The sequence below is a fragment of the Cucurbita maxima genome, unplaced genomic scaffold, assembly GCF_002738345.1.
Source record: "Cucurbita maxima cultivar Rimu unplaced genomic scaffold, Cmax_1.0 Cma_Scf00005, whole genome shotgun sequence".
Classification (NCBI taxonomy): domain Eukaryota; kingdom Viridiplantae; phylum Streptophyta; class Magnoliopsida; order Cucurbitales; family Cucurbitaceae; genus Cucurbita; species Cucurbita maxima.
Genome location: NW_019272021.1, coordinates 3,015,696 through 3,039,654, shown reverse-complemented (window position 1 = coordinate 3,039,654; position 23,959 = coordinate 3,015,696). Strand labels below are relative to the sequence as shown.

General features: G+C 34.7%; 4 protein-coding genes across 7 annotated transcripts; 1 reads left to right on the top strand and 3 right to left on the bottom strand.

The window, feature by feature from the left end:
• The first annotated feature begins 611 nt into the window (after window positions 1–611).
• On the top strand, window positions 612–4,066 carry LOC111479166 (54S ribosomal protein L51, mitochondrial-like). Its single transcript, XM_023123685.1, has 4 exons — window positions 612–789; window positions 1,027–1,113; window positions 3,124–3,230; window positions 3,322–4,066. The coding sequence occupies exons 2-4, from the start codon at window positions 1,034–1,036 to the stop codon at window positions 3,492–3,494; spliced, it is 360 nt and encodes a 119-aa protein (XP_022979453.1). The 5' UTR covers window positions 612–789; window positions 1,027–1,033; the 3' UTR covers window positions 3,495–4,066.
• On the bottom strand, window positions 3,915–8,672 carry LOC111479161 (eukaryotic translation initiation factor 2A). Its single transcript, XM_023123674.1, has 13 exons — window positions 8,449–8,672; window positions 8,012–8,366; window positions 7,615–7,801; window positions 7,301–7,532; window positions 7,112–7,180; window positions 6,293–6,394; window positions 6,020–6,060; window positions 5,294–5,427; window positions 4,947–5,010; window positions 4,767–4,863; window positions 4,563–4,681; window positions 4,431–4,453; window positions 3,915–4,343 (listed from the first exon to the last, which is right to left on the bottom strand). Exons 1-13 carry the CDS (start codon window positions 8,486–8,488, stop codon window positions 4,250–4,252), a joined length of 1,557 nt encoding a protein of 518 aa, XP_022979442.1. The 5' UTR covers window positions 8,489–8,672; the 3' UTR covers window positions 3,915–4,249.
• Window positions 8,673–9,467: 795 nt separating this feature from the next.
• On the bottom strand, window positions 9,468–13,738 carry LOC111479164 (transcription factor bHLH153-like). 4 transcript variants are annotated; one of them, XM_023123682.1, is made up of 6 exons: window positions 13,314–13,738; window positions 11,595–11,717; window positions 11,266–11,331; window positions 11,016–11,081; window positions 10,228–10,275; window positions 9,468–9,971 (listed from the first exon to the last, which is right to left on the bottom strand). In XM_023123682.1, the coding sequence occupies exons 1-6, from the start codon at window positions 13,353–13,355 to the stop codon at window positions 9,819–9,821; spliced, it is 498 nt and encodes a 165-aa protein (XP_022979450.1). In that variant the 5' UTR covers window positions 13,356–13,738; the 3' UTR covers window positions 9,468–9,818. The 4 variants fall into 4 exon arrangements, with proteins under 4 accessions (XP_022979450.1, XP_022979451.1, XP_022979448.1 ...); XM_023123683.1 differs by having other exon boundaries at window positions 9,468–9,977; window positions 11,595–11,713; window positions 13,314–13,737; XM_023123680.1 differs by having other exon boundaries at window positions 9,468–9,977; window positions 13,314–13,736.
• Window positions 13,739–17,864: 4,126 nt separating this feature from the next.
• On the bottom strand, window positions 17,865–23,856 carry LOC111479160 (BAG-associated GRAM protein 1-like). The gene is made up of 17 exons (XM_023123673.1): window positions 23,310–23,856; window positions 23,128–23,225; window positions 22,937–23,012; window positions 22,054–22,182; window positions 21,890–21,936; window positions 21,718–21,820; window positions 21,530–21,646; window positions 21,413–21,442; window positions 21,187–21,286; window positions 20,639–20,745; window positions 20,440–20,541; window positions 20,252–20,356; window positions 19,308–19,454; window positions 18,702–18,755; window positions 18,549–18,612; window positions 18,169–18,230; window positions 17,865–18,084 (listed from the first exon to the last, which is right to left on the bottom strand). Exons 1-17 carry the CDS (start codon window positions 23,550–23,552, stop codon window positions 17,980–17,982), a joined length of 1,689 nt encoding a protein of 562 aa, XP_022979441.1. The 5' UTR covers window positions 23,553–23,856; the 3' UTR covers window positions 17,865–17,979.
• Window positions 23,857–23,959: the final 103 nt, after the last annotated feature.

Below are 23,959 nucleotides of genomic sequence, written 5' to 3'. Positions count from 1 at the left end.
AATATACTTTAAACAAAAATATATATTTAGTAGGTTTAAAAGATATGGTCAAAAATGGACATGGGCATGGCGGATATCTTTCTATAGCAGCCCTCAATTCAGTTGCCTCCTCCAACATATTTCTTCTCGTCTCGATACTCGAACGCCTTCCCGATCATCACATATGTTAAAGATTTCCTGAGAATAGTTTGGTCGCTGATGTATGTATGTATTATTACTCTTGACTTTTCATAACATTTCAAAACTACTTATAAATAGAAACTCGTTAGAATCTTGAACGAAATTAAGAATTTGAACTGGTGCGACGGTGTCTTTAAATGATATGATCGTGATCCTAACTCTTAATTTGTTTTAATACTCGTTCCACATCGCTATTATCCTAAGTCTCCGGTTTTATTCAATTTTGTGAAATTTTTCTATTGCTAAGTAGTTTTTAAATGTGTGTGAAAATTAAGAGTAATTTTGTCATTAAAAATAATTTTTAAAATACAAATATATTTTCTGTAATTTAGCAAAAAAATAATAATAATAATAATAAATAAATAAAAATCATTATAATTTCGTTATTATTATTTTTTTAATTCTTAGCTTTCTTCTTCTAAACCCTCTTTCTTTCACGTTCAGCCACCCCCTCCACTCCATTACCAGCCACCGCCGCTGCCGCACTCTCAGCTGCCACAGTCTCAGCCTTCCGACGAAATCAGAGTTACTAATCTCTATTCCACAGAAACCCAGTGGTTCGCCGTTGGTGCGATCGCGCCGTCGCCGCTCGTTTTCCAGATTCCCAAGGTTTTATTGTTATTTGTTTCGTTGGATTATGTTGGTTTATTCTATTCACCTACGGAGAAGGAAAATCAAGATCGAATCATTTATTGTTCGTATTTGAAAAGATTGAAATTATTGCTTTCAATTTTAAAAAAGAAAAAAAAAATTGAATTAATGGTGTTGAGTCTTCTTGAATATAGAAGAAACTATCAATGCGTATGAACTATCTAGGCATAATATAGATGGCTTTCCTTTTTGCAGAATGTAGATGGCTTTGCGAGGTGTATGGCAGCTTAAGAAGCTGATTGTCAGCTATTGTGACTGGGGAGGAAGCAGCAGGGGTATCAGGTTTGTTGGATTTCTTATTTCATTACTGAGAATTCACATTTAACTGATGGAGGCCTAAGTTTTCATCTAGAAGTAGTTTGTATCTTCATTTTCCAGCATAATTATTTCAAATGCATACCTATATTAACTAGCAACCTTGTCTGCTAACGCATGAATCATCACTATATAGGTTCTGGTAGAGTGCATTTGTCGCACCTTCAAATTGTAGACGATGACACTCTATTTTTTTTCTCTTAGAGAAGGAGAATTCCAATAGGAAACTCAATGGTTTTATGTTCTTCTTTGAAGCTAATTCAGGCCCAAAAATTAACAATGGAGTGAACTGAGTCTTCTAAAATTACTTATTGGGTCTGTTTGGTGGGGTGTGAAGGGAGTCAGCTTCTTGGATCTTACTTCGATCTTTCTTTGGGAGATAATCCGAGATCTGTGTGTTTTTGGATCCTGGTGGTGGAGAAAGTTCAAAAACAGTTGTTGTCGAGGATGGTTAACCTTGATTCAATGTGTTGAGTGTAATTCCAATCTTTTTAGGATGCCTGTCTCGACGTTGAAACGTTAATGACGAATTTCTTGTGGGTAGGGGTTAGGAGGAGGATGGGTGGCAAAGGATTATTGTGAACAAGTATGGACTTCACCCTTTTGAATGGGTCTCAGCTATTAGGTTTGAGGGTTATTGTTAGAATCCCTAGTCTGTTATTGCTTCATGCTTTCTTTTGTTCTCTAAGTTCGTTAATGTTCTATTGGGGATGGATAGAACACATATTTTGGAAGGATTTCTAGGTGGAGAGACCCTGTGTGCCTTGTTTCTTCATTTTTATCTTTTGTCGGATAAGTGGATGCATGAAATAGTTTTTTTTTTTTTGGCCTTCTTTTTGATATCTCTTCCTCTCTTTCCTTGTGTTTACATCTCCTCTTTATTATTGATCAAGAGGTTTGTGATGTTGTTAGTCTCCTTTCTATTACTTTTTTTCCTAAGACACATCCTAGGAGAGGGGATTCCCTGTTTTAGGTTCTGAAGGCTTTGCCAGTAGGTAGTTCTTTTTTTTCCCCAGATTCTTTGCAACTCTTCTCCCTTTCAAGGAGCCACCACGTTTTTTTTTTTCTCTCTTTGGAAGGTAAATGTGAGATCCCACATCGGTTGGGGAGGAGAACGAAACATTATTTATAAGGGTGTGGAAACCTCTCCCTAACAGACACGTTTTAAAAACTTTGAGGGAAGCCAGAAAGAGAAAGTTCAAAGAGGACAATATCTGCTAGCGGTGGGGCTTAGGTTGTTACAATAAAATTCCTAAGAAAGTGAAATTCTATACTGTCAAGTTTTGGATGGGAGAGTGAAACTCAGGACTACCTCCAAAGGCTTTCTTGGTATTGCGGTTTCATTGGTGTGTTCTTTGTAGGAGCCATTGGTGTGTCATTTGGTTAGTTCCCTGTGGAACCGATTTCTTAGGATGTTTGGGATTGTGTTGCCCTAAAATAGAGGGCGTTTTTTGTGTTTGAGGAGGTGCTTTTGAACCTTCACTTTCCTTACATAGGAAGGATCCTATGATAGTTTAGTTTTTTGCTATTTTTTGGGGCATCTAGCTTGAGAGGAATAGTAGAATTTGTCGTCGGGTGGAGTGGTCTGGTTTAATTCCTCCATGAGCGTCTGTTAATACAACATTTTGTATTATCAGTTTAGCTTTTTTTTTATAAAAAAAAGTTCTTCATCCTTTTTGTATGAAATAAAACCAAACTTTTTCCAATTATCATCCTGTGTTTTCCTGGTTGATACCCTTCTTTACCCCAGTCATAATCACTGTGGTGTTGGAGCCATGGTCGTCGACTCATCAGTGCTTCATATCCTCAGCTACTATCATATAGATCAAAAAAATATTGTAACATTACGCTGCAACTTTACTTTTCTTCGAAATTTCATGATATATAGTTATGTTGGTTGTTATTATTACCAATATGTAGCTTTTACAGCGAAACATATTTTCTTGAATGATTTGGATGTTATCATTGAATTTGCAGGGCATTTATGGACTCAGAATTGCCAGCTTTTAGAGAGAAAAATCCTCAGCTACAAATAGTTACTGAACTCATTCGTGGGCAGCATCCACACTTAAAGGGCTTCTATAGTAGTTCTCTATCTCTCTCCACTGTTTGGTAGTTATAACTTTTAAAAGTATTTTAACATTGGGTTTTTCCCATATTCCTTAACTTTCACAGAAAGCAATAATCATCGGGTGATATGTGTGAAGAACATGGATCCGGAAGACATACATTTACATGCAACGAGACTAAGGAATGCATTGGGACGAAAGGTCTTAAAACTGAGGACAAGACATGTAACCAAAAATCCTAGTGCGCAAGGTACTTGGAACACTGATGTAAGATTTTGAGCCCTGCATACATAATTCCTAAAGAGCTTGATTGTCGTTTGGAGGTTGTTTTTTCCATCCATTGTTAGATGTTTAAGCCAAGCTCTATCTTGCTTGAATTTGTAGTTTCTAGTGAGTCCCATGTAACTTTTTCGAGGTTGTTAATGTCCCATGAGCTTCTCTTGAAGAATTACATGAAACAGAACAGGATTCTGATTTGATTTGTTAACTTGTCATGATTCATCAAAGCGATGATGTCCCGAGAATAAATTGTTCCCATGGACGGGTTGGGACTACCTCGCATTTAAGCTTCTACATAATTGCGTCTAAGAATATAGAGCCAAACATGATTTCCGTTAATAAACCATGCTATTAACCTAGATTGGCACAAAGCATTTCCAAAATGCACCTCTAGAACACATATATATAAAATCAGAGAGAAATCCAAACGGCTTATTCCTTCATTCAATTCATTAGATAGTATATTCCAACCGGATAACTGCAGCTAAGGACGGTTCGCCTTTATAACGTTAAAGCCATACAGGCATGAAGAAAACTAAGCACTCAACAGACTCTAAGACTAGTATAACATTTAAATTTTTTTTCTCAAAATTTTTGGATTGAACGTACCAAATGTCTCCCTTGGCAGTTAATATTTCATTTGAATCAGATGTTGAATGGCATTTCTGAGAAAGCTAAACCTCAACTCATTCTCCAGGAGCAAATGCTAGAAGAAGCATACAGCAAATGAATTCTTCGTTGTATCCTGCATTTTCTCACACATCATTGACTGTTGAGGCACCTTCACCCGCCTTCTTCTCCTTTTGTTTCTCCCTTTTCTTCTTATTCCGCAGTGCGTTCTTGCTCAATCTACATTAACTCACAAATTTATTTAATCCCAGAATTTGGCATGTTAAAGAATATGATAAATGAAATATACATAATGAATGGACTTACTCTTTAGGGCCTTCTCCAAGCAACTGTATTACAGAAAGTTAAGCATATAAGAGCTTGATTTGGAAATGTTTAAATCTAATCATAATTGCCTTTCACTTGGATGAAAAGCAAGAGGAACTTAAAAATCAGTACCTCTGCCTGAATAGCAGCAGCATTTTTCGCATGTGGAGGCCTATATGCAGCAGGCTTCTGAACAGGAGGGTTCGAAGGGGCGGTTTTGTGTGATGCTTGTGAGAGTTTTGACCCTTGCCCTGGATTTGGAAGAATCTAACTGCTCAATTGGACTGGATAAATATATAAGCAGGTAGACATAAGACAACAGTTTCGAGATGGAACCTTGTGTTTTCTTTTGATCTATATTTAGTGATTCTACTGACTTGACTAGTTCATCAATTTCACCGAACTTATCTGGCAACTCTGGCTTCCAGTCGGCCTGCACAAAGCGTATGCATGAGGAAAACAGCAAGGAGTATTCATGTTAAATGTCTTTATAAATGAAAGATGAACAGCTCTTACCTGGAATAACTTATCAAACATTTTCTTGAAGTATATATTTCCATTGCAGTGGAAAATTTTTATCCTATAGAAGGACAACGATGATATCAACTTATTTATGGCTAAGCAGAGTCTCCCGTCTGCATAGACTAGGAGACCAAGAATATTGAACGGGTCAAAATTTGAATGCTTAAATGTCAGCAAAAATGAACCGCCCTCGAAATAAGATCACACAGTGATATATACTCTTCAATGGTTACACAAGTTGCCTTCAGCATCTTTTAAAGTTTCTCTTTTTGAATTATTTCATTTATAAGCACTAAAAATCTTTGTGCATATCAGCACGCCAATGAATAAAATTTGTGTACCCGTTGTCAACTTGAAGTCTTGGAGCAGTTGTGGCAGTCATGAAATAGCGTCCATCCGGAGACCATTCGCTGGTAACAGAGCATTCAGCTTTTGTTGTTCCAAGCTGTTTTTTCTCCTTGACGTCCCAAAATGCCTGTTAAAGATTATAGCAAACAGAAGATTTGTAAATATGAATGTATATATATGAATATCATTTCCTCCAATCATGGGAGGACAAGAAAAGGAAAGAGAAGAACAAAATAATATGAGCGCAAGACTGATTCACATAATCAAAGAGAAACTTATTCACTTTCATGTAATATGAATACTCAAATCCACTCAACAATTTCAGACCTAAAGTAATTAAAAAAGAAAAACTTGATTCGCTTCAATCGTTTGGGAAAAGAGTATTCATTAAAATGGAAAGCAATACACAATACATGTAAGTTGGTGCTACACGTATATACTCTAATATCAATTGGCTTTGAATAGTCTTGAAAGAAGTGTTCCATTCACAAAGCATGGTTTGATAAGCTGAAAAATGTTTACCTTTGCTGAAACTTGTAATTCTATTGAAAGACAAGCTAGAACACAGGAGATTTTAATGCAACAGCAATGTAGTTTAAAAAAATAATCTTGAAAGAAGTGAAGAGAAACATGCCACAAACAACAAAGATACTCGTTCATTTCATTCAACACATAATAAATAGATGAGATAGAGAACGCAAAGCATCAAAATAACATACCATGTCACCTGGCAGATTACCGAATCCTGCTATACATAGAACTGCAGGCCAGAGAATTAAGGTTACAAATCCTTTAAATTAAATTTATGCCAGACATGAGATCGTATGATCAAAAGAATATTAATGAAATTCGTAGTAGTTCCTCCCTTGAAAGAATGAAATAAAAAGGGAAGAGAGGAAAAACAAGAAACAGGGGAAACAGCCAAAACAAATTTTAGAAAGCATATATAGATATCCCAAAGACAAAAGTAGAGAGCATTCAAAATAGGATACGTTTCCCCTTCGGATTCCATCTTACAGTATTGTAAGGACCTTCTCCAAGCTCAAGAAGAGGCTTGCACTTCTTGTCAAACACAGTTGCTCTTGCAGGCATAACTATTTTTTGTCAAGGAACAACAAGTGCAGGGTAAAGAGAAATCATAGCTAGCAGAAGGAAAATGCAAGACAAGGGCATTTAGATGCCATTCATGTTTTTGTTTGAGTACAATAAATTGAGTTGGAGATTTTAGACCTCCAGCCTCAAGGGAAAGAATAGATGCCTTTAGATGCCATTTATTATTGAATTATCTCAAGGTACAACAAGAGATTCTGCCAACATTAACTTTTCTTTGTATATATTCATTTGTTCTTGGGGAAATGTTGAAGACCTTTAGGGATCCGTTGTTGGATTTAAAACGAGTGGTACATAGATGAACAGTGTTGAAGAAACGACCAGGCAGAGAAGACATTGGACACATTACATCTTCATGTAAAATATTTAAATAACAGAAGATGCGCGATCCAACAAGTTCACTAATCTAGCACTCGTTGGGCCAGTTTACCTCATTATATTTAACCATTCCACAAGGCAAAGCACATGGAGATAGAAATAAGCCAACTGAAACTGAGTTCAGAATTCAACAGTTGAAGTAGTTTGGCCATAGTAAACAGGAACTAGTGGCAGATGATCTCCTAGACTATGATGTGTATCATCATCGTGATACCATACGCTTATCCTTTATTATAACGGAGTGTTCAATTTCAGACTGCAATCTAATTATGAAAGATAAGATCAATATCCCCTTCTGCAGTAAGGTACGATAAGAAGGATACATCCATATACTACTGCAAACTCTGAACCACTCTGTGTCCACTGCACATCATGAACTGGCCCGTCTTTACCTGCCAATATCCTTAATAATCAGTTCTTTCTCTTTGGAAATTTCAATGTCAATAATAGTAGGTTTAGACTGTTAGAATGCAATGCAACTAATATTTGAAGAAAAGGAACTTAGTACTTACGAAGTGGTACAAGTCCTTCGTGAGCCCCATCAGTCGTCAAGTAGTTTAACTTCGATTCACCATAATAACTCTGGTTGGTTTTATCGACATCTGCTTGCACAACAATTAGAACCCCAGTAGAACCATTGTTCCAGTGTAGTTGAACCGTTGAACAACGGAAGAAACTTCGCCGAGCAATCAGTTGGGTTTGTGAATCTCCACAACCAAAGATTTGGACACTGGCAGGAACTCCCTGCATAAACACAAAACAATAAACCACTACAATGGTGGAGTTTGTGAATCTCCATGGGCAAAACATCATTAGAAACCCCAACCTTGGACTCAGGAACAAAGGCTGCAATGTGGGTTCCAGGTGTCCTAGAGAGTTCAATTGCAGTGACTCCCGGAACTCTTAAGCGATGGATAACTCCTTTGGAGAAATCTTTAGCATCAAAAAACTGTATCTCATTAGTAGCCATCCGACAGGCAACAGTTTCATCAGAGCTGAATCGAATTGCAGGCCTAGAGGAAGAAGAGTGTCTGAAATTGTAAATATCTTTACAAAAACACAAGGATTCGAAAGCCAATACCCACTAAGGAATCTAAACGTTGTATAAATGTCATTTCTAAGATGATTATCTTGAACATTATAAGGTAAATATGATAAAGACTAAGCCTATAATGTAATCAATAAACCAAAATGGATCATCATAGAGACAAGACACCGCTCACCATGTCACTTTGGTCATATTCTTCTGAAATTGAGAGTATACAATATCACCAGTGGCAGTCTTCCGGAGAACAACATTCTTTTCCTGAGGCGTTGAAGATTTTTGAAAGGTCTGTAGATGAGTCCCGCATGGTGACAAGGCAGCCGCAAGCAAATTGGGTACTTCAAAAGACTTAATCTCTCTGAAATCACGGCATTCGTAAATGCTCAGAGTTTCAGACTTCGTAACCAACAATTTGGATCCATCATCACTAAATTTTGTACTGGTGCAAGCAACCTTTTCGAGTTTGTTGGGAGTAGGCTGATTGTCGATGAATGGGGGGCCATTCCAGATTGAAAAACCTTCTGATCCTCGAACTGGGAGGAAGATTACGATGAGAGAATTGCAAGAGGAAAAAATGACCTAAAAGAAAGTATAAAACCGAAAAAGAAAAGTTACCCAAAATCTGCAAAGCTGGTGGCTGTTGAGAGGTGGCCATGAGAATCTGAGAAGAAATTGTTGAAGATCAACGAAATTCACAAGTAAGAAGAAGAATGATTGGATGAAGGGTGAGGGTGATGATGAAATTAGCTCCGACGACTTCACAGAGTGGATGTTTCTACCGATACCGGCGAACGAGGAAAGAAATCTCTTTTATTAGGTTATCGTATTATGTATGAAATGATCGCCACCCGAACCCGAAAAAACAAAAAACAAAAACAAATTAAATCCTAAATACTCCACACAACATTGGTTACGTCTTAATGGCGTGAAAAAATTTTATTTTATTAATGGGTTACTTCTTTGTTTGTGTTTAAAGTAGACAATATCGTATCATTGTGGAGATAATATAAAATATAAAATTTTATTAATGGCTTACTTTTATGCTTAAAGTAGACAATATCATATCATTGTGAAGATATGAATGTGGATGATTGTTATTTCTAACAAGTGGTATCATAGCTATGTTTTTATTCTAGTCGTAGTACAAATCTTTGGAGGATAAACAAAGAACTTATGATCCTCGAATGTGAATTCATAGTGGAGTTATGTGATAATTGGCTTGGATAGCGCTAGACATACATTGGTAAATGATTGTTCGATGGGAGAATTATTGGAGTTTCACATTGATTAAATAAGAAAAAGATTATGGATACTTGAGAATATCATATTTTTGTGGAGATGAACTGAGGCATTATCACTAACAAATTGATTTAAATAATTATGACAACATATGTTTTGGAGTGAGCTAAATAATAACAACAATTTTAATCGTCTAAATGTCTAAATATTATTAATGCGACGAAATGTGTTTTTTAGAATAAATTTTAGGGTTGAAAGGTAAAAAAGAAACTTTTCAAAATACATCGACTCTTAGAATAAATCACTCAAAGTCAACGAAAAACGCTCAAAACCAAGCTACAAAATACCCATACGCCGAAGATTGGAGGGAATAGAACTAGTATAGCATCAACATAAACATAACTTGCTAGGCAGGTAACAAATGCTACTCTACCATGAATTTCTGAATTGGGATCATCATATACTTCGTTTACAATATTATACACATTTCCACCATTTAAGACACCAAATACACTAATACTACAGCGATAAACTATACCCCTCACCAGTTAGCAAGAATGGTGTGGTGATTCAGAAGACTCGACTATTCTTTTTCCAAGCACCATGCTAAAGTATTTGATATATAAAATCATCTACTTCCAGAGGGAAAATTGTTATAAATTAGATATAAAGATAAGTAGTTACCCCTGTTACCAACCGTATGTAGCGACTTCCGAACCATTTGGATGCTGAGCGTTGATTTATGCTCAATCGAATGGCGAGATGGCGTTCTCGAATTTGGGGGAAATTGTCTTCACAGGAGCCCAAATATCTGCACCGTTGCTGCTTGCAACTCCGGCAATACACGAGATTGGAACGAGACATAAACCTCTGCTCCTCAGGCTGTGGCTGCATGGCTCCTGCTCCTAACAACAACGAATATAAACCTTGCTATTACAGTGTCCAAAAAGATTTACTTCTGAATGTTGGAGCATCACTCGGACTTGAATCCAATATTTAAAAGCAGTGAACCTCCTCAGTAATTTGAACATTAAGGAACACTTCATTAAATTTCCCTGAGGGAACAAACGTTACTTTTTCTTTTTCTTTCAAGAGAAGTGTTGAAGAAACAGACTTTAGTCAAATCATGAAACAAAAGGTCCAGCCTAGGCTCACCTGCAACTGAACAGTGGGTGTGCTTTGAAGATATGGAGCACTCAACACCTGAAAGCACGCCAAAATAATGTAAGGGAGTATATAATGACACTTGAGAGTTTTAGCCGGTACAGATACATAGTAAAGTTCATTGGAAGTGGCAGACAAAGTTTCAGTCTATGTCATAGATCAATACTGGTGGATGTCGATAAATTTCTCTGTTCTAGTCCTCCACTATCCAATACTACACCAGTTTCATGTAATGTACAATAAATACCTCAACGTTTGAAAACAGGAAAACATGATGGTAAATAAATAATTGATTCAATCTTGCAGCTTATGTTTCATTGCTGATGAAGGAGAAGAAAATGATGGAAGAAAGGGACACAATGAATAAATACCTAAAACTAAATTAGGCATATAAGAATACTTCAGCAAACAAAGTCCAGTAGAGGGAGAGAGAGAGAGAGAGGGACAGAGAGGGACAGAGAGGGACAGAGAGAGAGAGAGAGAGAGAGAGAGGAGAGAGACATAAACCGTACTGATATCAAATACACCGAAAATATCCAATGAATTTTTAACCACTGATTGATGCTCAAAAGGTTTTGCATGCAAGTACTAATTAGTGTCGGAGGAAAAATATGGAACTGAGAAAGAAATATATTCACTGGACCAATTTTAAGGAATTTAAGGAGGGAAATAGTATCATACAGGTCATAGAAAAGCTATATGCATGACATGATAGCCATTCATATCTGGTACCCAAATCAGAATTCAAAAAGAACAAACTTCAAGCAAGAAAACCATACCTTGACTTGCTTATGAAGGAACTGGATATATTCCATTGCCTCCAGAAGAACAGATGCCGTATCTGTCTGCAGTGAAATTGTTCACTTTGAATTCAAACAAGCCAATGATTTTAATAATCATAGTAAAATCACAAAACATAGGCTTGTGGATTTCAAGAGCCAAAATAATATTTGGCTCAGGTCATATAAATCCTCATTATTATCCTGAAAATTTTAAAATATTTGAATATTTGATCTGTTCACAACAAACCTTTCCGTATGGTGAAACAAGTTGTTGCAAGGCCAAAACTCGTTCACCCAGTTTGTCTTTCCTCTCCTGTAGAAAGAGAATATTAGTAATTGAAAAACCTATGGGATGGAGGGGCAGAGCATATCGTAAAGAACAAAACAGGACGATATGGGAACAAATCAACTGAAAAAATAATGAAATACAACTGGACCACCCAAACACAAAGTGATCAGAAGACCACCAAATGTTGTCTAATGGACCGCCCCAAACTTACTACATGCATATATTGCTAAGCATAGATTATTTATCATTATTAGAGTATCTTAATCTTCAATTTTCTGCTATGTGACCTTAGAGGAGATAGAAAAACCAGTCTTGTGTCGCTTGGATGTAAGAGAAGTGAGACTGCTCTCATCAACAGAGCATAGACTTCTCTTATGTTCCATCATCGTTTCTACCTCCATCACTTCTGCCTGGACAGAGATCAAATTCAATCAGTCAAGATGCAAAGAACATAGGCAACAAATATCCAAGTCTGAATGAGTACTTTATTTTCATATAAAATAGAGCAATTTTATAAAAGGGAATAAAGATATTACAAAGATACCAAAAAGAAATTTGATCCATAAAGATCTCAAACAATGAAAGTCAACTGAGAAAATCTGAAACAACGCAGGTATACTCCCACAGGTTTAAGATATTATATATATATATATATATATATATACACACACACACACATACATATTGAGTGGGAGAAAGACAGGGAAATTTTCAAATGCCTATGTTCGTGTGTATTTGCATATAAATATATAATGTTTAACTTTTGTTAACAAATGAATTCTACGATCAAGAAATAAATCTCCGACCTCCATAACCTTGAAATAAATGCATTCCCATAGATTGGACAAAACATTATTTACTTGGAAACAGAGCTTCAGACAGCATGCAGATAATGTATTTCACATTGGATTGTTAAATTATTAACAAAACGCTATCATGGTCATGGTCAAAGGTCAAAACCAACACCCTAAAAAAACAGTATAATATGATCCATTTGATCTACTACATTAACAACCATTATCGATAATAATACTGAATACTAGAAGACAAAACGAATGCAAGTAGACAAAAGTTCCATAGTTTGATGACGATCTTCAATCCAACGAATATAATATTGCGAACAGTAAGCACAAATAACAATAATAATACGAAAAGAATAAGGTCGGAGGGCAATATACATGCACTAAATAAATAAACACAAACATCTCCATGCCATTCATCTCCAAATTGAAATGATCTAGATTTGGCTTTTCACACTGAGCATTTTAGCCAACATACAGATAAAAGTTGCATCTTTTAATCAGAATTTGGCACTTTCTGTCAGTTAAAAAAGGAATACAGTGAATCTTCCACCACAAAAGACAACCCAAGACATGAATACACAAACAAAGTTACAGCTAAGGAGACATTGGAATAAGAAACGAGAGAACACCAGTAATTTTTTTCTTCCATATACTTTTTGACAAAAGTAAAAGTGTTGGGTAATTGGAATCCAGAATAAGTATTTTAAACCAAGAAGACGATATAAATGAAATAGTGGGCCCAGATAAACAATTTTTTTCCTCTTTTTTTTTTTTTAAAAAAAATAAATAAATAAACAAACAAATTCACACAGCGCATGGATTAAATTAAGAGAATATGTAATTTGCGTACAGAATCTTCCTACCCCCATTAATTTAATATCTTGAACATAACAATCAATAGAAGGAAACCAGAAAGTATAACCAGATTAAGATAAATAAATGAAATGAACCAGACAGTATAACTAGATTATGATAAATAATGAAACGAATAGCACAATTATCAAAAATCCACAAATCAATACTACAATCATTCACAGTTTAGCATAGACACGCATAGAAAGAAGACAAAAACCAGAGTTAGGAAGTATTCACAACTCGGGAACAAGAAGACAAAGTAATTGAAGAAGCAAAACTGAAAAGAAGAACGAACAACAACAACAACAACAACAACAAAGAGAAAGAGAAATCAAACGAATCACACACCGGAAATTTAGCAGAAGCATTGCAAAGAGAGCTCGCAATCATCCCGACGGAAGTTCGGAGCAAAAACCCGTCCACAGGAAACAACCACGCAAGATTTTCGATCAAAAAGGAAATCTCTACAGACTAAAATCAAATTCAGTAGAACAATCGAAGAACAGAAGCGCTTATTTCCTCGTTACTCTCTAGAGAGTGAATAGGTAATCGATTTTTGCACTTCAAGGAACAAATTTATCTCTGTATCGCCGGAATTCGAAGGTTGAAAAGACTGTTATAGTTAAAGAATTGACTGAAATTGAGCAATCAGAGGAGAAGGAATCCACCATGAATGAGGTTTTCAGAGAGGGAAGAAGAGAGTTCCAAACTGTAGTGGGAAAGGGGAGACGAGAGGAGTGAATGATATTTGAAAATGTTTAAATAAAGAAAAAAAGGAAATTAATAAATTTGTGAAACAAAATAGAGATATTTGAAAATTGAATAATATTGTTTTATTTAATATAATTTTAAAAATGACAGCTAATATCCAGCCAGAAGGGGAGGTGGAAGAAATAGGCAAAAGAAATTAAGTAAATTTGACCAAATATTTTCCAAGCTCCAATATTCACTTCCTTTTATTTTCTTTTCCTAATAAAATATTTTGAATTATTATTTTATTTTATTTTATTTTAACTGGCTGTGTCATTAAACCCTTGCATTTTCTAGAACCTTTTAAACCATACTGTTATGGGCTCATTGGCCCAAGCCCATTAAGCCAAAAGTCCCCAAGGGTCATGAAGTCGAGCCGAGGTTCGGATCGATTATTCGAACCGGTAATGAAACTCCAAGCAAGCCAACAGTTAGGGCGAAAATCTCGACATTTTCAGTCGCGGTCTTCACTAGCTTGTTATACAGTATTGGTAAAATCTCACATTTGTTGTAGAGAAGAACGAAACATTCCTTATAAGGGTGTGGAAACCTGTCTTTAGCTGACACATTTTAAATGCTCAGCTTGATACTAATTTAAGCGCACACGTGGATGCATAATTTCTTCTTTGATAGGTCACTTGAGTCACATGAAATTGATCTATCATGTTAACTAGAATCCTATGTCAATTATTTATTTATTTATTTATTTTCTAAAACTTAGGATCAAATGTATATAATTAAGATAATAAATTAGGGCGGGAAATCGTTGTCAAAATAGAGAGGAAAGGGTGGGTCCAACGTGTCCCGTCGTGTTGTGGTCCGTGAATCCTACGCGACTTTCTTAAACAATACTTTGATACACGTGTACATATGGGTCCCACTTGGATCCCACGTAAGTCCAAAAGCCACATGGGACCCACTTCCAACGCGGTTTTCTTTTGGTCTCCATCGCTCAACTACTACAAGTACCTTGTTTGGTACATTTTTTTTTTAGGATAACCCCTTCGCTATTTACCTTTATACCCCTACTCTTTTTTCTCTCTAGTTTACCCTCAAACTACAATTAATAAATTTATCTACCTCTTTTATATTATTTCTTTAATACTTTAATTTAACAATTTTATGACATAAAATACCAAATTTATAAATCTAACTAAATTGCGTTCGATCCCGGCTAACCACATAAGTAAATAAGGACTTGATTAGGTATTTAGTGGCTCGGGTAAATGTCATATTTTGTGATATATTATGATATGAATTAAAATATTATTTTTTATTTCTAAATTTAATTACCCATTCAGTTTTATTTGATGCAATATTTTGTGGATAAATATGAATTTTTTAATAATTAAAAAAAAATTAAATGAATATAGTGATTTAAAGTTAAATTTATTTTATCAAAAATTAATTAAATAATTAAAGTACTCGAGACAAATTATAAAATTTATAAAATAAAAAATATAAATACTAAATTAAATATTTGAAATTACCGAAAATATTTAATTAAAAAAAAAAAAGAATAATGATGACAATGAAAAAGTAATGAAAAAATGGGATTGGTTGGAATATGGACAAAGCTAAACGACAAACGGTGGTAACGGGAATTGAGGCATGAAACATGGATTTTCAAATCTTTCCATTTTCTTATTTTTTTTCTTAATTTTTTTAATATATATATATATATAAATAATTTCATGCATAAATTTTAAGATTTATATAAAATCAGAATTTATTATTAATTTTAAAATGTGAATTTATAAAAATATATATTAGATTTGAATGGCTGAATGAAAATAAATCAATATTATTTAATAATAATTATTTGGATTGAAGAAGTTTATAAGAATTAAAAAAAATTAATTTAGAAAAACATGAAATTTTCAACGACTCGTTGGAGATCTCGCATCTTCAAGCACCCACGAAGCCACGCTCCCTAAAAGCTCTCATCAACCGAACTCTTTTGCCATTTGAAAATAAAGATTTGAGAGAAAGAAGATCCAACGGACGGAAGAACCCTTTCATCTATGACAATTTTAGATTAGTAGAAATCTATGGTCGTTACAAATTTACTATTCGAATAATCGTGTTGGGACTTAAAATGTCTCGACCCAACCCAAACAACACTCCTACTCGAACTTTCTATTTTGTATTTAATAGGTCTCTGGATTTGTCTAATGAATCACTAAACTCTTAACGCAACTAAGAATTGTAAGCACCTTTCCAATGAATTTTTTTTTTTTTGTTCTTTATTTAATTTTTTATTTTTTTTTAACAATTCTAATTAATATAAAATAAAAATAAGTTGGATAAAATTTAGAAAATTATAATAAAAATAAATTCAATTGTCAACGTCAAAACTAATTTGGACTTTTCCTTAATTTTTAATGAGTTACATCATGGTTGCTTAATCAAGCAACCATAATTTTTTTTTAAAAGTCACAATTCCACGTCAGAATTAAATGTAAATATTAAAAGTAAAACAATTATTTATAGCATCACTCTAGATTTTGCGTATCTTTTTATTTTAATTGTATTTTTTTTATAAAATTACAATTTTCTTTTGCTTATTTACAATATTTTATAATTATATTTTCCGTCTCCAACTCCATCTATACAATTTTAATTTAATTAAATTGTTAAATTTTTTAAATAATAATTTTTTATTTAATTTTATAATTATTTATTCTCCAACAACCCTAAATATACTCCACTTTACAATTTCTATAATTAATAAATTTGGTTAAAGCATCCATATGTAAATTTATGATTTTTTTTAAAAATATATATTTTCTAGTTTCTTGTAAAAAAGACATAATTTTAAGAAATAATAATATTAAATAAATCATTGTCTTTTTTATTTATATAATAATATTATTATTATTTTTTGACAAAAATCCCATAATTTATAAATTAATTTTAATTGAAAGAGATATGAAATCCAAAATATTCAATTAATTTCACATGGAAGAACAGTTGAAGTGACTGAAAAATATTCAATTAATTATTATTATTATTATTTTAATAAACAAACATAAAAATCTAAATTAAATCTAAAAATAGGGAATTATTATTTTAATAAAAGGGTTGAATTAATGAAAAACTTTTCCTTTTTCTATCCTTTTTTTTTTCCTTTATTGCCCCGACAAGATATTAGCAACTAGATTACGTTAACGATGTTTATTATTTTTGTCGGATAATCATGTTCATAATATATTAGAATGGATTACAAAAGTTTATAACAATTATTAATTAATTAATTACATTAATAATTCCCATTAGGGTAAGCTTATTCCTTTAATTTTATTATTTTTATAAGTTATGTTATTTTTTCATTACCAAATAAGGTTTACACATATGTTTAAACGAGGGTATAAAAGTAAAGTTTATAATTTAATCGATCCTTATATTATTTTGGACAAAATGATTTTTGGTCTTTAAGGTATGAGATTCCTCATTTTGTTCTAGGATTCTTCCTATTCGTAGGTCATTTATGGCATGTAGGAAGAATTCGTGCAGCTGTCGCAAGATTTGAAAAAGGAATTGATCGTGATTTTGAACCTGTTATTTTCTTGACTCCTCATAACTGAGACAACGATCTAATGCTTGAAGTTAAAATCAATTTGATTACACCATATATATCAGGTTGGACGGATCGGGCTATATTTTAAAAGTCTTCCTTTTTCCTTTCTTCATTTCTATCTACTCTTTTTTCTATTTTGGCTTGGCTATCCCACCTAGCCGAGCCATTCCCTTTTATGATACTGAGCCGAGCAAAATCAATAAAATAAAGAAACAAATCTATTCGTCTAGCAAAAGGAGAGAGAGAATTTAGTATTTAAAGTTTCAAAAATAACATTTTAGTAATTAAATTTTAGTATATGGATAAAATTCTTGCTTTATCAACTTTAGTTTGTAAATGTTACAAATAATTTGATCAAAATCATTTATGTTAAAACTAAGTATGAGTATTCTATATAACGAGTTTGTATAATACTGAACTACGAAATATTTAACCTCGTTATAAATTCGTTAATTGAGAAGATTAATATTTCATGTGACGTAATTTAACCCTAATGGGTTATGGACTCTTGTTTGTTAGGGTTTATTTTTTTTACTTGTATGAATAAGAATGACTTCTATAGCTGATTCAATAAACTCAAGTTTGAGACTTGATCGATGAGGCTTAGTTCCCAAGTACAAAGGAAATATTATGTAGTTGCATAAACATGGCACGCACAACCACCACCACCAATGTCCTAAATCATCAAGAGCTCTGAGATGCAATTTGGTGGGTTTGGGTTACAGAAGCATTGGAGTTCTTCATATAGTCATGGGCGATGTCTAACTTCAGATCCACAACTTGCTTGAACTGTAAAATGAGAGTTATCAACTTTACCATTTATTTACAAGAAACGACGCCTAAAAGAATAAGGAAATCAGAAAAAATGCAAACCTCAAGCATTGCGCCAGCTTTTATTGTGGCCTGCAACATACACCATTTCTTAAAATATACACCTGCGTCCCATAAAAAAAAAAAACCCCTTTTGTTATAATTACGAGATCCGAAAAAAGAAACCTTAATACTTGGGTTGAGAGGATTCAAACATCTGACTTCTAAGCTAAGAATATATGCTTCGATTAGTTGAGTTATGCTCAAATAGGTTATTTTGTCCTAATAGTATTCTCTCAAATTATGTGCCATCAATTGAGCTATGCTTAGTTACTTTGTCCTAATAGCTACGTATTGGTTACTTTTTCATCATAATCATCATAATCCTTTATAATTATTGAAAAGTTTCCGTTCTTGTAAAAGAAAAAGAATGCAAAACTTACCTGCTTTAAAATCAATAGAAGAAGAATCCTCGGCATTGGTCTCCAACAGCCACCTACTATGGAGCTGAAGCAGTAGAAGACACACAATTAAAACTATGGTCTGAAAGTATGACCCAAATGAGAAGATGATAATATGGTTGAAGAATTGATCACCTCAAAGTATGACCCAAATGGCACATCATGCGCCTTTTGTATTATCTCAAATACCTACAACACAGGACGTAAAACATATCAACTACCCAAAACACAAATTGTATATAATTGACAAAAGAATAAAGAGAAAAAGGTTTTAGAAAACGGGAGAAGTGAGTTTGAAAGTAAGAATAATAGAAGATTTAAAAGTAACATTATTTAACTATAAGCAAAAGGCAGCACAACAACTTAAATAACTATAACTTTCCGAGTAGAGAGAATTTGGCAACTCGTCGCATCCCCCTATACTATATTTTGATGCGATTTAGGTTTGACAGACCTAGACATGATTTCGCCGAGTAGTTGTACAAACAAAGAATATAATAGTAAGACAATACAACATGAAATTAAATAACGGGTTTTGCGTTGCATGAGCATATGGCCACAGACAACATGCCCTAGACGAGTATCACAGTGACACTTAGCACCTAGGTGCATGCCTCACGAACCCTTTAAAATGCTGGTAAGAATTTGATCAAAGTTGAATGCAGTGCTTAAACACCATATATACTGTACTTTAGGCTAAATAATAATTATTAAGAAAGAAAATAAGTAGGCTAGCCATACCAACTTCTTCTTATCTTCAGATAAAACTGCACGGTGATACTCTGTCATTGCTGTGTCGGGTGGGCACATGGGATTAGAACAAGGAGATCTATATGTAACCTCTCTGACTTGACCTTCATATTCATCTGCAGCATGCCACTCTCCCATCTGAATACAGAAAAATTAAATATAAGGCATTATAAATGCTATCAATGAAGCCCAAAATTATTTCACGATTAAGTTCCAGTTTAAAACATTATCTATGTAACAGCTCAAGTCCACCCCTAGCAAATATTGTCCTCTTTGAGTTTTCTCTCAAGGTTTTAAAACGTGTATGCTAGGGAGAGGTTTCCATATTCTTATAAGGAATGTTTTATTCTCCTCTTCAACTAATGTGAGATCTCACAATCCACCCCTTTGGGGGCCAGCGTCATCGCTAGCACATTGCTCGGTGATTGACTCTCATACTATTTGTAACAGTCCAAACCCACCGCTAGTAGATATTGTTCTCTTTGAGATTTCCTTTCTAGGCTTTCTCTCAAGGTTTTAAAACGCGTCTGTTAGGGAGAGTTTTTCACACCCTTAAGAAATATTTCGTTCTCCTCTCCAACTAATGTGGATCTCACAATCCACCTCTTTGGGGCCAGCGTTCTCGCTGGCACATTGCCCGGTGACTGGCTCTAATACTATTTGTAACCGCCCAAACCCACCGCTAGCAGAAATTGTTCTCTTTACGTTTTCCCTTCTAGGCTTCCCCTCAAGGTTTTAAAATGCATATGCTAGGGAGAGGTTTTCACATGGAATGTTTCGTTCTCCTCTCCAACCGAGGTGGAATCTCACAATCTATCACTTCTTTTTATAGAAACCGATGACCTACACTTACAGTAGTGGAACAATCCAAAACATAACTGTTCCGGCTTAGGAAGCTACAAGTTCCCAAAGTAAAGACCGAGTTTCTAACTTACAACTAAATTTGTCTCTTTTCGTCTGGAAGCTAAAGTATTTGTATAAGTTGATCCATCACTCAACAGCGTAGTAAAGAACTGCTCAGGAGTGCAGGGGAAAACACCCTGAAGAAAAAAAAGGAAACAAAGATTGAGCTCATGTAGGATAATGGTTCACAAGGTCTCGATGCTAAAAAAATGATGCGTACGCTGTGTATGCTTGTAAGAACTTCCTCTTTAATAAAAGCCTGAGTACTTTTATTTTTGCACAAATTATCAGCGCTGATCTTTTCTGCTGACTCTGGTTTCTCCTGAAATGAGATTAAAACCAACAAGCCTCAAGAACTAATCATCCAGGCTTAACAAGAATTGTGAATGTTTGTTTAAACACAAACTTAAGAAACATGCCTTCTTCTCAGCTTCCGGCATTTTATGGAAGTTCTTCAGTGCATGCTGTAAAGCTCCAACTGCATGGTTCCTATTCCAAAATGATGTAAACTTATATCCAACTCTACCTGGAAATGGAATGAGACAGTGAGGAAAGATAGTGAGGCATCTAGGTGAATCAAAATCAAGATTTACACCGTCAAACCACCACCAGGAAGCTTAAAAACTAAGAACAGTTTCATCAAGGAAAGTTGAAAATTGACAGGGTGAGATATGTGCAACGCACACACTCACTCAATCTAGATGAACACAAAGAATGAGAGAAAATGTAAAGAGAAATATTGGCTAAAAATTATATTGATCACACAAAGAATACAGAAAATGCAAGGAGAAAATACATTTTGAAAGCATAGCCTAAGAGGTATATATGGTTTTAGTTTACTATATATTTTTAACGGATATAATCACCTACTATAACCATATATATATCTCTACCAGATTTTTACTATAAATAGTCACCCGGCTCCATATCCCACAATATGTGGTTTCATTTCATATTTTGTACTGACCATCAGGATTTCCCAACAGAGGTACACCATTCCCATCAGCACCCATGCGAAGAACAATTGTTACAGCAGGATTGATGAATGCATGTTGAGTCCCTCTTATCTTTAATCAAAACAGATTCCATCAGATAAGCACAAGAAATCTCATAAGAAAATAGATAAGCACAAGAAATCTCATAAGAAAATAGCGAGATTAGTATGGAGAAAGAAAGAGGGAGACAGAAAATACCTCATCAATATCTCCTAGTGGTATAACCACCTGTCAAGAACAAAGAAAATGAACATAAAACTGCTTGGTTTAAGACAAGAAATTTCCAACAAACACCAAAATTAAGCCATTCTTAACCTTGATTTGCTTTGAGAAGATGTTAGAGTGGAAGCAAATGTGCCGAGCAGAGACGTAGATATGACCATGGTACAAGAATGATCTCTCAAGAGCACAGGAAAAACTACGATCAACAACCTGAAGGAAAATGATGTCCCTTAGGTATCAATCATTTTGAAAACAATGGTAGTTTTAAGAACGAAACTAGCCTCATCAGGTAGAAGCTCAAAGATTGTTTGAAGAGGCCCCGGGTTTTGATGAGCCACTGTTAGCGCTGATTTGTCTAAACCTCCAGCATAACCATTAAATGTGCTGAAAAACAGTCACTAAAATCTATAATTTTGATATGAAGAAAGATCAAGATGAAAATACAAAAGGTACCTTCGGGCATTGACTGGCAATTTTATAGTTTTGATGTAGAGACAAACCTAAGAAGTTCATATTCAAATTTAATCAGTCTTCTTAATAAGGGAAAGGGGCATGAATTCATACTAGGAAGAAGTAAATAATATAACAAAAAGAAGCAAGAAGTTATGAATGAGCACCTGCCCAGAAGGAGTATCCAATGTGTACCACACAGCACCCGTGTGGCCTTCACATTCAACGGTAACAGTAACTGAACCAAGAACATCACTTTTCCAAACTAGATCCCGATTATAAATTGTAACATTAACCTGTTAGATAAGGGGAAAAAGTATATGAGTGGTATGGAAATTAGGTGGTCACTATAGTTTGAACTATTCTCACCAAGTTATTTTATTCTTTTTACCAACTTAATGATCATTAATGTGAGATCTCACATCGATTGGAGAGGGGAATAATAAGGCTGTGGAAACTTCTCCCTAGTGAATGTGTTTTAAAGCCTTGAGGGGAAGCCTAGGAGGGAAAACCTAAAGAGAACAATATCTTCTAGCGGTGAGTTTAAACCAATACAAATGATATCAGTCAGACACTGAGTAGTGTGCCAGCGAAGACGCTGGCCCCCAAGGGGTAGATCGTGAGATCCCACGTCAGTTGGAGAGGGAAACGAAATATTTCTTATAAGGGTGCCTCTTCCTAGTGGACGCATTTTAACAATATCTACTAGCGGTGGGTTTGGGCCATTACAAATGGTATCAGTGTTAGACACCAAGTAGTTTGCTAGTGCGGATGCTGGGCCCCCAAGGGGGTGGATTGTGAGATCCTTTATCGGTTGGAGAGGGGATGAGGGAAAACCCGAAAGGGAAAGCCAAAGAAGACAATATTTGCTAGCGGTGGGATTGAGTGTTCACAATAAGCCCACCCAAAGTGGTTAATGTAGATTGATTTTCTCTCAAACTTCTCTCACTCTTTCTCAAACTTCTCAAAAGATTGTAGCAATAAGAAAGTATGTGTATATGCAGTCAGATCGTAGCAAGAATGATAGCATCTCTATAGCATCAAAGATACCTGGACTGGAAGCTGATCAACGAAAAAATCGAACTCCTCTCCCCACCTGGGATTTCTTGAACCAGGAATCATCGAACTGCTCACATAATAAAAATGTAACAATCATATTCAATTGCAGATGAGAAATCTCATTTAAAATCCAACGATCATATTCAACAATTCCAGAACAGAAGCAACATGAAAATTATAACCTGAAGCGCTTTTCTGCACCACAGGTAATGATAGCATATGGATCAGAAGTACCATTTAAGTTCGCAGCAACAATATTCTTGGCAGCCAACAATTCCAACTGAAAAACCAAATGCATCGTCTAAGTAAAAGATTCGATTTCAACATGCAGTCTTCATCCACAGAATAAGAACAATCAACATACCTTAATTAGATAAGCAGAATTAGTTTGAAGGTCTCTTAAACCAGAGGCAACCTTGTTCTTAACGCGAGTAGAGTAGAAAATCCAGAGAGCGAAAATGAGAAACAGAGAAGTAGCAAGAGTGATATTGATCTTCAGGCAGGACGGGAGGAGGAAATCGAGCGCCACAGCGATTGCCATTTGAGGCCTGAACTGGAAGTGGAGGAATCCCTCTAAACTTTCAATGGAGGGAATTGTAACCGCCATTTCTTTTATTCTTTTTCTTTCTTCTTCTCTTTAGTATTTGTCTAAATGAATTTCATGACGACATTACCCTTCCAGCCAAACTCTAGTGCTTTGAATATTGTTGGTAATTTTGGTAAAGAGAGAAGGGTATTTTCGGTAGAGAGAATTGAATTTTAATTAATACCTGGAGAATATTTTTGGTAGTTATTTACCTTTCATCTCAACAAGGACCCACTCATACTTTTTTTTTTCTTTTTTCTTTTTTCTTTTTTCAAGCTTTTCAATTTTTTTATTTACAATATATTTTAACCGATCGAACTATACTCATAAATATGTTTAATAGGTTATGCTTATAAATTTTTTATTTGCATCTCTCTCGACTTTTATTTAAATTTCTTCGAGGCATTGGAAGATAGTGGGGGCCAAGA

Bases quoted from the DNA above. Each gene is read 5' to 3' on its own strand.
- LOC111479166 (XM_023123685.1), top strand. From the start codon at position 1,034: ATGGCTTTGCGAGGTGTATGGCAGCTTAAGAAGCTGATTGTCAGCTAT. The intron at 1,114-3,123 runs GTTTGTTGGATT...TTGAATTTGCAG, and splicing joins GGAAGCAGCAGGGGTATCAG to GGCATTTATGGACTCAGAAT. The intron at 3,231-3,321 runs GTAGTTCTCTAT...TAACTTTCACAG, and splicing joins ACACTTAAAGGGCTTCTATA to AAAGCAATAATCATCGGGTG.
- LOC111479161 (XM_023123674.1), bottom strand. From the start codon at position 8,488: ATGGCCACCTCTCAACAGCCACCAGCTTTGCAGATTTTGG. The intron at 7,533-7,614 runs GTTGGGGTTTCT...GTGTTTATGCAG, and splicing joins CCTTTGTTCCTGAGTCCAAG to GGAGTTCCTGCCAGTGTCCA. The intron at 4,454-4,562 runs GTACTGATTTTT...TCTGTAATACAG, and splicing joins CTGCTGCTATTCAGGCAGAG to TTGCTTGGAGAAGGCCCTAA.
- LOC111479164 (XM_023123680.1), bottom strand. From the start codon at position 13,355: ATGATTGCGAGCTCTCTTTGCAATGCTTCTGCTAAATTTCCG. The intron at 11,332-11,594 runs GTCACATAGCAG...CTCTTTCTACAG, and splicing joins GTTTTTCTATCTCCTCTAAG to GAGAGGAAAGACAAACTGGG. The intron at 9,978-10,227 runs GTGAGCCTAGGC...CGTTGTTGTTAG, and splicing joins CACCCACTGTTCAGTTGCAG to GAGCAGGAGCCATGCAGCCA.
- LOC111479160 (XM_023123673.1), bottom strand. From the start codon at position 23,552: ATGGCGGTTACAATTCCCTCCATTGAAAGTTTAGAGGGATTCCTCCAC. The intron at 23,226-23,309 runs GTATGTTGATTG...TTGGTTTTTCAG, and splicing joins ATTCTGCTTATCTAATTAAG to TTGGAATTGTTGGCTGCCAA. The intron at 21,287-21,412 runs GTATTTTCTGTC...TTTTGATTAAAG, and splicing joins CACTAGGAGATATTGATGAG to ATAAGAGGGACTCAACATGC.